The sequence below is a fragment of the Pristis pectinata genome, chromosome 3 (assembly GCF_009764475.1).
Source record: "Pristis pectinata isolate sPriPec2 chromosome 3, sPriPec2.1.pri, whole genome shotgun sequence".
In the NCBI taxonomy this organism is placed as follows: Eukaryota; Metazoa; Chordata; class Chondrichthyes; order Rhinopristiformes; family Pristidae; genus Pristis; species Pristis pectinata.
Window position 1 is genome coordinate 86,046,855 of NC_067407.1, and position 12,800 is coordinate 86,059,654.

General features: G+C 41.3%; 1 protein-coding gene across 3 annotated transcripts in view; it reads right to left on the reverse strand.

The window, feature by feature from the left end:
- The window catches only part of hao1 (hydroxyacid oxidase (glycolate oxidase) 1), a 54,406-nt gene that overhangs the window by 22,709 nt on the left and 18,897 nt on the right, over positions 1–12,800 (reverse strand). For all 3 annotated transcript variants that reach the window (XM_052012095.1, XM_052012094.1, XM_052012093.1), the window contains exons 3-4: positions 5,129–5,384; positions 316–488 (exon numbers count right to left, since the gene is read on the reverse strand). In XM_052012095.1, the coding sequence (XP_051868055.1) occupies positions 316–488; positions 5,129–5,384 (429 nt within the window). The remainder of the gene's footprint in view (positions 1–315; positions 489–5,128; positions 5,385–12,800) is intronic.

Below are 12,800 nucleotides of genomic sequence, written 5' to 3' on the forward strand. Positions count from 1 at the left end.
AAGCTTTCATTAAACAGCAGCTGATTAACTAAGAAGGGCCGATTTCACTCTTGCGTAATCATCATGCAGGCATATGATTATTTATTGAGGACAATTAAGCACCACAAAAGTGAAATATGGCTTGCAGAATATCATAAATCACTCAACGGTCACTTCACATCTTCGCACTTTTAAGGCTTCATTAGGAAAGCAGGTACCAAGATTGACAGGGAGGAAGCATGTGTTTATTACATAGCTGGAGGAAGAGCTAAGTACTTAAATCTAACATGGTACCTTGCACCTGAGGCCAGGAATGCCTTTGGACAAGCTACGTACCTCTCAAGATGCCCTTGAGAACAATAGGTAGTTTGGTCAATTGTCTCAGCCAGTCGATATCCTGCCATTTGATAGTGGGGTCAATCGCATTAGCTGTGTATACAGCCAGCCCACTGTCCTCTCCATAGTCCTTTCTGGAAAATGCCAAATCAAGGCTCTTGAAGTTTGCCATCCTGAAAGCAAACAGTTTATAACAAGAAACTTGGTCTCATCCATTAACAGTCATATAAATAAACTGATAGAAAGGCCTTTAGGTCGGCAGATATTTGGCTCAAGGACTCTGCCTTCTCATTTTTGTTATTCACTTTGCTCTATTTTGTTAACCTCAATTCCCTATTGTTTTTCTCTGTCCCTTAACGTCCTTCCTGTCAAGAGAAACAAAGGACTGCAGATGCTGGAATCTAGATGAAAACCACGATGATGCTGGAGGAACTCAGAAGGGTCCTGAAGAAGGGTCCTGACCCAAAACGTTGACTGCCTGCTTTTCTCCGTGGATGGTGCCTGGCCTGCTGAGTTCCTCCAGCATCATCATGTTTTTCATCCTTCCTGTCACAATTATTATGTACCTCCCTTTTAGACACCTCAATTCATTCAGCCTTCGGAGATCCTGTTTCCCTTTTTAACAGGGGCTTTTTTCAGGTTTCTTAAAGCCAGTTTAATTTGAATCCTAAATTCATACCCTCCTCAGCAGAGATGCATGCACGGATTGAGACGCTGTTTCTCAGGTAGTTTCAATATGAAGCCAGAAGAGTTGCAACAAATCAGATTTGTCCTGGGTTTGGTCACCAAAGCATTTTCCGATAAACAAAATGAACAATACTACAGCCACCCTCCTTGGAATAACCTATACCATATTTGAATATTAATTTAGCAAGGTGTTAAACCTGAACATCATTGTTTTGGCATTTTTTAAAGAAGGTGGAAATCTGCAATTAATACAAACAACACTGGAAATATTCAAGGCAACATCTGTGGAGAGAAACACAGACCAGCTGAGTTCCTCCAGCATTTTGTGTGTGTTGACCTGAAACATTTACTTCTTTCCTCTCTCTGCTGATTCTCTCTGCAGATTAACCTGTTCCTCTCTCTTTCTCAGATACTCTGACCCACTAAGTATTTCAAGCATTCCCTGTTTTGTATCACAAATGAAATCAGCAATCTTAGTTGTTCCACAGAATGGGAATGGGAAATGGAACTAACTGAATTTCTCTGCAAAAAACAGCAAGGAGTTGACGGTCTGAATTTCCTCCTTTTCTGCCATAATAATTCTACAATTCTATTCAATGATTCTAAGCAGCATGTTTAATGTCAAACACTCTATGACATTATGTGAAAGAACACATGCGCTATGGATAAGATAAAGAGAATCAAAGGAAAGAGGGAGGGAAGGAAACAAGAAAAGATTTATATTTATATAGCAAAACTTCCCAAGGGCTTTTAAAGCCAATGTTGAACAAAGAATAAATTTGTTCAGGAAACGCTTAGGAGAACTTCCCAGCTCTTCTTCAAAATAGTGCCGTGGGACCTTTCATATTCACGTGAGATAACAGTTGAGGTCTCAGTGAAATATTAAAGTAAGGTGATAGCAAGATATAAGAACTAAAGCGTCATGCAGAATCACAACTGAAACCACGTTTATGTTCTGCTGATAGAATGAGATTAGTATTCCATTTTAAATCCTTATCTACAAAAAAATTTGCATTTAGCAAAGGAAGGCATAATAAAAATCAGAAAGTTGTGATTCTCCTCCCGTATAAGGTGTAGTTTGAACTACTGCTTATAGCAATATTAACTTGCAATGTTATCAAAGATTTAACACTTGCTTTCATTTAATAATGCAGTGAATGTAATCTGTAATCTGGATCTTGCCAATAGTCACCTTGCCTACTTGAAGCAGCCATGCCACTTTCTAGGAGAAACAGAGCTATCAAGCTCACCTGTACCAAGGAAATGTGGGGAGTGCGACCTATTGTCACAAGAGTATGCCCCTGCATTAAAAGAGAATGCAGAAATAGAACAGTTTGTTATCTCTTCTCTTCAGAAACCCTTGTCTAAGATTTCAGGAAGAAGAATTCACTTCCATCCTGTGTTGTTTGTGTTAATTAAAAAGCCATTTGAATAAATCTAACCACATTTATGTTATAAATGATACATCAGAATAAAACACATTTAGATGCTAAAGTAAATACATTTCAGAAACAACGGTATATTTTTATCAGCAGAAATTTACCCTTCAATATCTGATCGCATTTCTTCCAATTCAGGAAGAAAGCAACAAAATAGAAAATGCTGGAGTAACTCAGCATATCAGGCAGCATCTGTGGAGAGAGAAACAGTCAATGTTTTGGGTCTTTGATTTTCACTCAGGAAGAACTTGGATTTCTATGGAGCCTCACCATTCCATCAAAACCCCAAGATGCTTCACAGCCAAATAAATCAGCTTTGAAGAACGAGAACTAATGTTAAATAGGCAAATTACCTCATAATGTGAGATCTGCAGTTTTGTTTTTATTTACATTTAGTTTGCAATGTGTTCACTGAGGTTGTGTGCAGTAAGTCTTTGATATAGACAGGAATGTCCAGCACTATTTAAACCTGATCTGTGTTCCTGCCAGGAAACTTTGTTAGGTACGTGGTATCAGCTCTGCTGCAGTTCAAACTATCAAAAGGTCCCAGTTTGTCCTCTTTCCTTGAAACTCAAATTGAGTCCAACTTTTCCACACTACAAGCATCCGATGGATGAGATGTTAATCCAAAGCCTACTTTTCTTCGCTGGTACAGATTTTTTTGTGCTGCTGCCAACTGTATTTCTCGACATTACAACAGTGACTTCAGAAGTACTTGACTGTAGTGTGTAATGGGATACTCAGAGATTGTCAGGGGCTTGACTTGTGATAGCCATTCCTTATTTGTAAATCGTGACAAGGCCTTAGGGTTATTACACCCCAACTCAACCTCCACACACACATGGTGCTGTTTGAAGAACCAAAATTACTACTGGTGTAGGAACGCAACATACCCCAGTCATTATGTATGCTGTACAAATGAGAATTGTTCTGGTACAAGATGATCTTCGCAATAGCTCTTTCTTCAAACATTTGTGGTATTTTCCTCTTCTGTGGATGAAGATTCCAATGGCAGTATTTGAGAATGAATATTGGCCCTGATGACCTGGGCCAATATTTATCACTCAACCAACATTACCAAAACAATTTTCTGGTTGTAATCCCACTGCCGGTTTTGGGGCCTTGGACAACTGTGATGCCACATTCCCCACTCTGCAACAGTAAACTCCAGTAAAGCTGTAAAGTGCTTTAGAATATCTAGAGGTTGTGAAATACACCACATAGGTGCAAGGCTTCCTTTTCAATCATTCATTCAAGACAGTAAGGCCTAGATATTCTAAAGGGAGCATTCTATGGGGGTCGCATTTTATTGTGGCCACGCCCTCAGGTGCAACTAATAAGCATTGCACATTTTCATACTAGCTAATGGTTTTGGCTAGGATAGATGAGTGGGAGGGTGGGAGAGAGGGTTGTATTGGAGCCCTGGGATGTATGGTAAATGGAGATCCCCACTCCACTCCCCAACATGACCGTTTACTGTGATGAATGGATATCCATTCATCATACATCACAGTAAATGGTCATGTTGGGGAGTGGAGTGGGGTTGAGAGATATTGGTGGACTACAAGGAGGTATGGGAGGGATCAGGAGTCAGAGCTTGACTTTTGGGTGGGTGGCAGAGTTAGGAAATCAAGATGGAAGTTGTTGGGGGAGATGGGGAGAGAGCGAGGAGAATTTGCTTAGAAAGGGGGGAGGGAGTTGAGGAATGAGTAGTAAGTAATGAATCTCGCTGGCATGAGTCCTAGCCCAATGATGCTCAAGAAAGACCAAGTTTACTGAGTGTGTCCATGATGGTCACTCACAGGACAATATGGTCCAAGTTCCCCTGCAATGTCCCAAGAATAGAGTTGCACGGAGAAGGCTGTCATGTGTATCCCTGAGGTAGAAGTCCACAAGGATTACTAGAGGCAGGAAATGCCTGCCCAAGTTTCCAGAGTGATGATTAACCACCCAGAGATTTTTGCTCCCAATTTCACTCTGCGGAGAAAACAATCTTCAGTCAAAAGAAAACAAGATAGTGCGACTGAATTTCTAGGCATCTGAGAGGTCTTTGAGAAACAACAAACACAGCACAGATTCATATGCATAACCAGACTGGATTAAAATTTTCCCTCCATGTGTGATTCATTGTAAACCTGGAACCACACTTTCAATACCACTGCAAATTCCACACAGACGATATCTTATTTCTGTGTTATTAAGAGCAGATTGTTTTTTTTCCTGGAAAATACAGCAGTCCATGTTCCTTAAGCTGAACCTTGCTTTTGTGTAAATTCTGCCACTCTGCATTGAACTTGATGGTGGAAAGGTTGAACTTAAATCCAATAAAGTAACAAAAATGTAAATGAAAATCAAATGAAACAGCAGATGCTGGAAATCTGAGATAAAAACAGAAAGTGCTAGAAACACTCAGGCAGTTTCTGTGGAGAGAGAAACAGAGGTAATGTTTCAGATCAATTATGTTGCAGCAGAACTGACGAAGAGACACCTGAGACAGTAGCTCTGTTTCTCTTTCAACAGATGTCGACTGACCTGTTGAGTGCTTCCAACATTTTGTGTCTTTGTTACAAAGAACGTAAGTAGTTTCTACCTCATCTGCCTTCAGGCTAGCGTTACCTGAATGGTATTCTGTACCTGTGGAATTAAAAAGACATGGGAGAGCATTGGTTGTCATACGCCAATATTACCTGAGGTGAGGGGGCAGTTTGAACTTGTTCCGTACATCTGCTAAACGCTTTCCCAGGTACGGCGTGTCCACGGTAAGAAAGATTCCTTGGTAGCCTGCCTTCTCGGCTCTCCTTACAAGTGATTTGGTGAGCATCCGGTCCTTGTAGATGTACAACTGCAGCCAACGGACGGCGCTGGGTGCAGCGTCCGCCACCTGCTCGATGCTGGAGGTGGCCCAGGTGCTGAGCATCATGCCCGTGCCCTGCGATCTGCAGGCTGCAAGGCCCCGGCAGAGGTGCGAAAACAAAAAGTGTTAGCTGCAGACATAATTGCCAAACAAGTATTAGAAGCGCAACATCTTAACTGAAACACATACAAAACGCTGGAGGAACAGCAGGTCAGGCAGCATCTATAGAGGGAAATAAACAGTCGACGTTTAAGCCAGAATCCCCTCAGTAAGACAGCATTTCCACATTTTGTATTCTATTGCCTGATGGCCATTCTTTGGGTTTCGCTACTATTTGGCACAGGAGTCAGAATCTGAATCAGATTTATTATCACTGTCTTATGGCAGGAAATTTGTTGGTTTGCAGAGCTACCTAAGATAAGATAAGATCAAATATCTTTATTAGTCCCACGTACATCAAAACACACAGTGAAATACACCTTTTGCGAAGAGTGTTCTGGGGGCAGCCTGCAGGTGTCGCCATGCTTCTGGCGTCAACATAGCATGCCCACAATTTCCTAACCCGTACGTCTTTGGAATGTAGGAGGAAACCGGAGCACCTGGAGGAAACCCACGCAGACACGGGGAGAACGTATAAACTCCTTATAGACAGCGGCCGGAATTGAACCCGGGTCTCTGGCACTGTAATAGCACTACACTAACCGCTACACTACCTGGATGAAAATATTAAATTTACCTCAGAAAAGATTAACTCCACAGGACAACCATGCATCAGGAATGTAAATTAAACTTGGCCGAAGCATACTGTATATCCACAATGGAATTTCACACATGCCACATCAGCTTGAGATAATTGGCTTTTTCTTTCAAGACACCCAAGTGAATCATTGCACAGATCATAGTGGACGGGGTTCATTCACGCAATCAAACCAAACAGCGTGCCGAGGTGGAAGGAAGTTCGATTGGGACAACAAACATAACCAGCTAACCTCTAAATACAGAGTGCTGAAGGAAGCTCAGAAGTGAAGGTTTCAGTGTCGCACTGAGAAAGAATATTGACAACAGTCTGCAGTAATCTGGGATTAATGCCAGGATTCAATCTGCACCAGTATATGCATTGTGCACTGGGGCGATATGCAAATAGACAGAATGAAGCAGATCCATCCGCAACATTGCAGGACAAGAGTCATTTAAATTGAAGAGCTGAAAGCTGCAGAAGCTGGCAACCCGAAATAAAAATAGAAAATCCTGGAGAAATTCAACGGGTCAGGCAGCTTCTGGGAAGAGAGAAATAAAGTTGATTTCTCAGGCTGATGGTGCTTCACTGAAAGTTATTTAAATAACAGTGTCTATTGACAGCTGTGTGTTAGAGTTGGATGAGGGTGGTGGTGGTGGGGTGCAGGATGTATCTCTGGGTTTACAGCCATTGTACACTGTGATGGTACAGCCAACAATTGGCTCTGTAAACAGTCATTTTAAAGGATGAAGTGACAATTTGTAAAACTATAGCAATTTCACACAAACTAAGGGGAGCATGCTTATACATGAATTATCTGTTTCAGTTCAAGCTATGTTGCTTACAATAATGTGGTTCCTTGGCTTGGCTAACTGTAAAGTTACTCAGGCATTACCACTCTATTCTGGAATAGCTTTTCTCTATATTCAGCCTTTAAATAATTCAGTATGACAGCCTGTACCCTTAAGAATGTTTCAAAGGCTCCCAGCCCACACTAACCCAGTCATTCCAACCTTAAGATCCCTGCTGACCACGTAAAAAGTATTAACATTAGCCTAAGTTTCAGTAAATTCAACAGTAGTTCATCCCCTGGCTGTATAAGTAGCAGACCAGAGCTTTCACTGTTCTCTGACCCTAGCAGCTATGGGAACCTGACATTTCTCCCATTCAAAACAAGCCAGAACTTGCTGCCAATGCCAAGCTCACCAGACCTGCCACAGCAACACATACTGATCACAGGCTTACCTTTCCTGAATGAGCTGACATTGACTTGTTAGCCAAGACCTTCCCTCCAAAATGGTGAGGCCCTGCACAGCAGCAGAGGTGGTGAGGACTAATACTGTCACAGGCTGCCAGAAGAGGCCCAGTCCATGAACCAGCTGAGAAAAACATTGACAGCCAACAAAGTTAGCCACTGGGCTTTGCCAGCTGTCAAAGCTATCAATAACTTTGAATATTTCTAAATGCTCCTAACAGTCAAAAGCCTATTGAAAGCCAATCAAACAATCTAACATTGAGGGAAATTATTAAATACTAAAAACAATACCTAAAACACAGAAGTATAATTACATAATTAAACAAAACTCTGTCAATTTATAAATATACAAATAGACTGACAGGCTATCCCCAAGTAAGGAACAGGTTCCATATTTTTCCAAGTTGGAAAATACACAAAAATCACTCGCGATGGTAACCAAACCACCACAGTGTTGTAATGAATGGCATCAAAAGCACATAAGACTGATAAGAAAGAACAATCACTAAAAGTGGAGGGGAGGAGCTCTGCCATTCGTAGGAAGAAACCTATGTATGTACATCAGACTTCTGAATTTAATGATATTATGGGAGCTCATTCATATGTAGGGGTGTCCGTAAGTCAGGTGCTTGTAGCCTGGGGATAGCCTATATAATCATTCACGCAGCTATTTTTCTTCATTCAATTGAAGGGGCTCACTGTTCCTGCATCTCATTGATGCAGCTTCGTACCCCACCACTGGATTAGGTAAGGAATCCAAGGTCACAGTACAAATGGGGAAGCACTGGCAAAGAGTGGCCAGCAAGTTCTGGACTTTGATGATTGTGGGGAAATCCTGAGCTTACACAGAAAACTTGCAGCAGTTCAATGTTCCAGTCAGTTCTGGCCCATTGTTTTGCAATGAAAGTGTCTGCAAAGCAGAGGTCTAAGAAGCAGTTCTAGATTGAGAATTGGCTGTAATTATTGTCAGATCCTCTAGGCTAAATTATTACCTTGGTAAATCTTCACAGAAAATAACAAACATTAAATGATTTGAGATTTCAATGGCAATTTCGTAAAGCATAATTCATTAGCTGCAAGCACAGCACAGGAGAATAGATTTCCAAATATTCCTCATAATACAAGGTGCATGTTTTTATCTGAAGAGATTCAGTACAGAAAGCTAACTAAAGTACATGGGAACATTTGTTATTCCTTAAAGGTGCTCAATGTCCAAATCAAGCCCTTTACCTTTCCACCGGAAGTAACCTGAAGTAGCAATAGACAAGATAACATTCATCTAAATCTTAGCACCTTATCAAAATGAGGTACTTAGAATTGTTAAAATGAGTGCAGTCCGGATGTCTAATACCAGATTTTCGAATTAATAGTGATTTTTTTGGCTAAGGCTCCACAGTAATCGTTGAACCAATGCTGAGGTCTGGGGCATCTTAAACAAAACTGAGTTCACTCAATGCTTCAAAAAGCCGGAAACACTCAGCAGGTCAGGCAGCATCTGAGAAAGAGAAACAATGAACACTTCAGCTCTGAGACCTGAATATTTTTGAGTTTCATTCACTCAAAGCTAGTTTGGTGATTTTTTTTTAACACTGGTCTAAGTTTCAGGCCACTCAGAAGTGGCCACAGTTCCGAATCATCTTTCCAAGGTTCCACCAAGAGTGAATGGAAACTCTTCAAAATGCACACATTTTCTTAGGCATACAGGCACTGGCAGGTATGTTTTTCATATCCACAAATATATAGTTTAGGAAGCCGAAATGTTCACCAAAGCAAGTGGAAAGTGATTCAGTGCAGTTTTTTTAAGTCATTCTGAAGACCGGGAGCTCTTAATGAAAATATTTGCTTGTTTGATAAACCCATTTTCAGCTACATTAGTACATCTGTGTCAGGTCACCACTTTTAAATACATCAAGGGATACTTTATAAAGGAAAGAAAAAGAAATAACAGCTTACATTTTATTCCTCTGCCCAATCTCTTGCTGGCTTATGGAATAGTTTACAGTTAGAGTCATACAGTTATACAGCATGGAAACAGTCCCTTCAGCCCAATTCGTCCATGAAGTCTATCCAAGCTAGAACATTTGCCTGCAATTGGCCCATATCGCTCTAAACCTTTTCTATCCATGTACTTGTCTAAATGTCTTTTAAATGTTGTAATTGTACCGTCTCCACAGCTTCCTCTGGCAGCTTGTTCCATATACCCACCACCCTCTGTGTGAAAATATTTCCACTCAGGTTCCTTTTAAATCTTTCCCCTCTCAGCTTAAACCCATGCCTTCTAGTTTTAGACTCCATTAACCTGGGAAAAAGACTGCGGCCATTCACCCTCTCTATGCCCCTCATGATGTTATATACCTCTGTAAGGTCACCCCCCCCCCCTTTGCAATTATTCAATGCATAACTGAAGCAGAGCAATTGCAAGCACGTTTTGGATCCAATTTCATAATTCCACCCACCCAAAGCAGAAATCCTACCATCAGCTCAGTCTTACCAAATATTTCTTGCTATGTTGTCCTCACTGTCAGTTTGGTGTGTAGCCCAGCAATGATTTCACGCTGTGTGAATCGTTTAACACCTACAGACTGATCTCACTGGGCTCCTTGCTCAGAATTACTCTGTATTTTTGTGTGAAACTAGTTCTGAAGACCAATTATTTGGCAGAGACGGGGACAGTGCAATATTTAATGACTAGAACAATGATTACTTTTGTGAAATCAAATCAAATCGATTGAACCATAAGTACCCCTGTAAATGAACTAGTCCCTAGACAGTGGATTAGGAACCCAGGGCAAAAGTCTATGAATACTCATAGAGACTATTCTCAAATCACTGATCAGGAACAATTCTTTTTTTTTCAACTTTAAAATAGTGAATTTTTAAATTTTGCTATATTTAGCAGTGATGTCGACATCCTATAAATAAGTAATAAAAACAAACCTTTTAAAAAATATTAAGTTATTTAAATTGGTAAATTGGTTTATTATTGTCATATGTATCGAGGTACAGTGAAAAATTTGTCTTGCATACTGTTCATACAGATCAATTCATTACACAGTGCATTGAGGCAGTACAAGGTAAAACAATAACAGAGTGCAGAATAAAGTGTTACAGTTACCTGGCCCTACACTCATCACTGGAGCATCTGGACAGTAAAGACACCTACGTTAGACTATTGTTTATTGACTACACCTCCACCTTCAATACTATAATTCCAAGCAAACTCATCTCCAAATTCCTAGTTCTGGGACTCAATACCTCCCTTTGCAACTGGATCCTTGACTTCCTGACCAACAGACGGCAATCAGTGAGGATAGGCAGCAACGCCTCCACCACGATTATTCTCAACACTGGTGCCCCACAAGGCTGCGTCCTCAGCCCCATAATGTACTCCCTATACACTCACGACTACGTGGCCAGGTTCTGCTCTAACTCCATCTACAGTTTGCAGATGATACGACCGTAGTGGGCCGTATCTCAAACAATGATGAGTTAGGGTACAGGAAGGAGATAGAGAGTCTAGTGGCATGGTGTCTTGACAAGAACCTTTCCCTCAATGTCAGCAAAACAAAAGAGCTGGTCATTGACTTCAGGAAGGGGGGCAGTGCACATGCTCCTGTTTACATCAACGGTGCTGAGGTTGAGTGGGTTGAGAGCTTCAAGTTCCTTGGAGTGAACATCACCAATAGCCTGTCCTGATCCAACCACATTGACACCACAGCCAAGAAGACTCACCAGTGCCTCTGCTTCCTCAGGAGGATAAAGAAATTTGGCATGTCCCCTTTGACCCTCGCCAATTTTTATCGATGCACCATGGAAAGCATGCTATCCAGATGCATCACGGTTTGGTATGCCTCCCCTCCTTGGACTCTGTCCTTACCTCTCGTTGTCTTGGCGAAGCAGCCAGCATAATCAAAGACCCCACCCACCCAGGACATTCTCTCTTCTCTCCTCTTCCATCGGGTAGAAGATACAGGAGCCTGAGGGCAAGTACCACCAGACTTAAGGACAGCTTCTACCCCACTGTGATAAGACTACTGAACGGTTCCCTTATACGATGAAATGGACTATGACCTCACAATCTACCTTGTTGTGACCTTGCACCTTATTGTGACACTTTACTCTGTACTGTTACTGTTTTTACCTGTACTACATCAATGCACTCTGTACTAACTCAATGTAACTGCATTGTGTAATGAACTGACCTGTACGATCGGCATGCAAGACAAGTTTTTCACTGTACCTCGGTACAAGTGAAAATAATAAACCAATACCAATACCAATTATATGGCAACTGCTCTGCTCATAACTGCAAGAAACTGCAGTGAGTTGTGGACACAGCTCAGCGCATCACAGAAACCAGCCTCCCCTCCATGAACTCTGTCTATACCTCTCGCTGCCTCGGTGAAGCAGCCAGTGTAATCAAAGACCCCACCCACCCCAGACATTCTCTCTCTTCCCCCTCCCATTGGACTGAAGATACAAAAGCCTGAAAGCACGTACCACCATCTGGAATGCACTGCCTGAACAGGGGGAGGTAACACATTCAATAATAATCTTTAAGAGGGAAATATTTGAAGAAAGATAATTGAAAGTGCACAGGGAAAGAGCCTGTACAGGCACAATGGGTCAGATGGCATCCTGTGCTGTCAGATTATTTGAGCAAGCAGATTCAATTGTACACAGTGCTTCACTGCCCCCTTGTGGTTTACTATGTCTCACAGTCAGGGCCTCTTTCACATTCGCAATTTATGTTGATACTTAACTGCAAGGGAGATTATTACTTTGGAGAATAGCCCAGAATGAATTATAAGGTAAAATTAGTAGATCATACTTAACCATTAAAGTACTGAAGGATATTTATTTGCATGATTGCAAAGTGGTCAGGCATGGTTAACCTCACAGAGTTACTTACACGCTCATAGCCATGGTACTTGTGTATTATCCTAACCAAAACTAAAATGAACGTTGCATTACAGCATACAGTGCTAATATTTTCCAATATAAATCTAGACAAGTGTTGATGGTGCAGTAGGGAGGGTATGCTCCACTCTAGAGGTGCTGCCTTTGGAATGAAATGTTGAACTGCGGCCCAACTTGTTCTCTCAAGAGGGTGTAAGACTCTTCTGAGTTATCTCCAGTATCTTGGGCAATATTTACCTGTTGAATTTCCTGCACTACAACTGTGATCAAACTTGAGAATTACTTCATTGTCTGTCAAAACATTTTTATTGGTATTGGTATTGGTTTATTATTGTCACTTGTACCAAGGTACAGTGAAAAGCTTGTCTTACAAACCGATCGTACAGGTCAATTCATTACACAGTGCAGTTACATTGAGTCAGTACAGAGTGCATTGATGTAGTACAGCTAAAAACAATAACAGTACAGAGGAAAGTGTCACAGCTACAGAGAAAGTGCAGTGCAATAAGCTGCAAGGTCACAACAAGGTAGATCGTGAAGTCATAGTCCATCTCATTGAATAAGGGAGCTGTTCAATAGTCTTATCACAGTGGG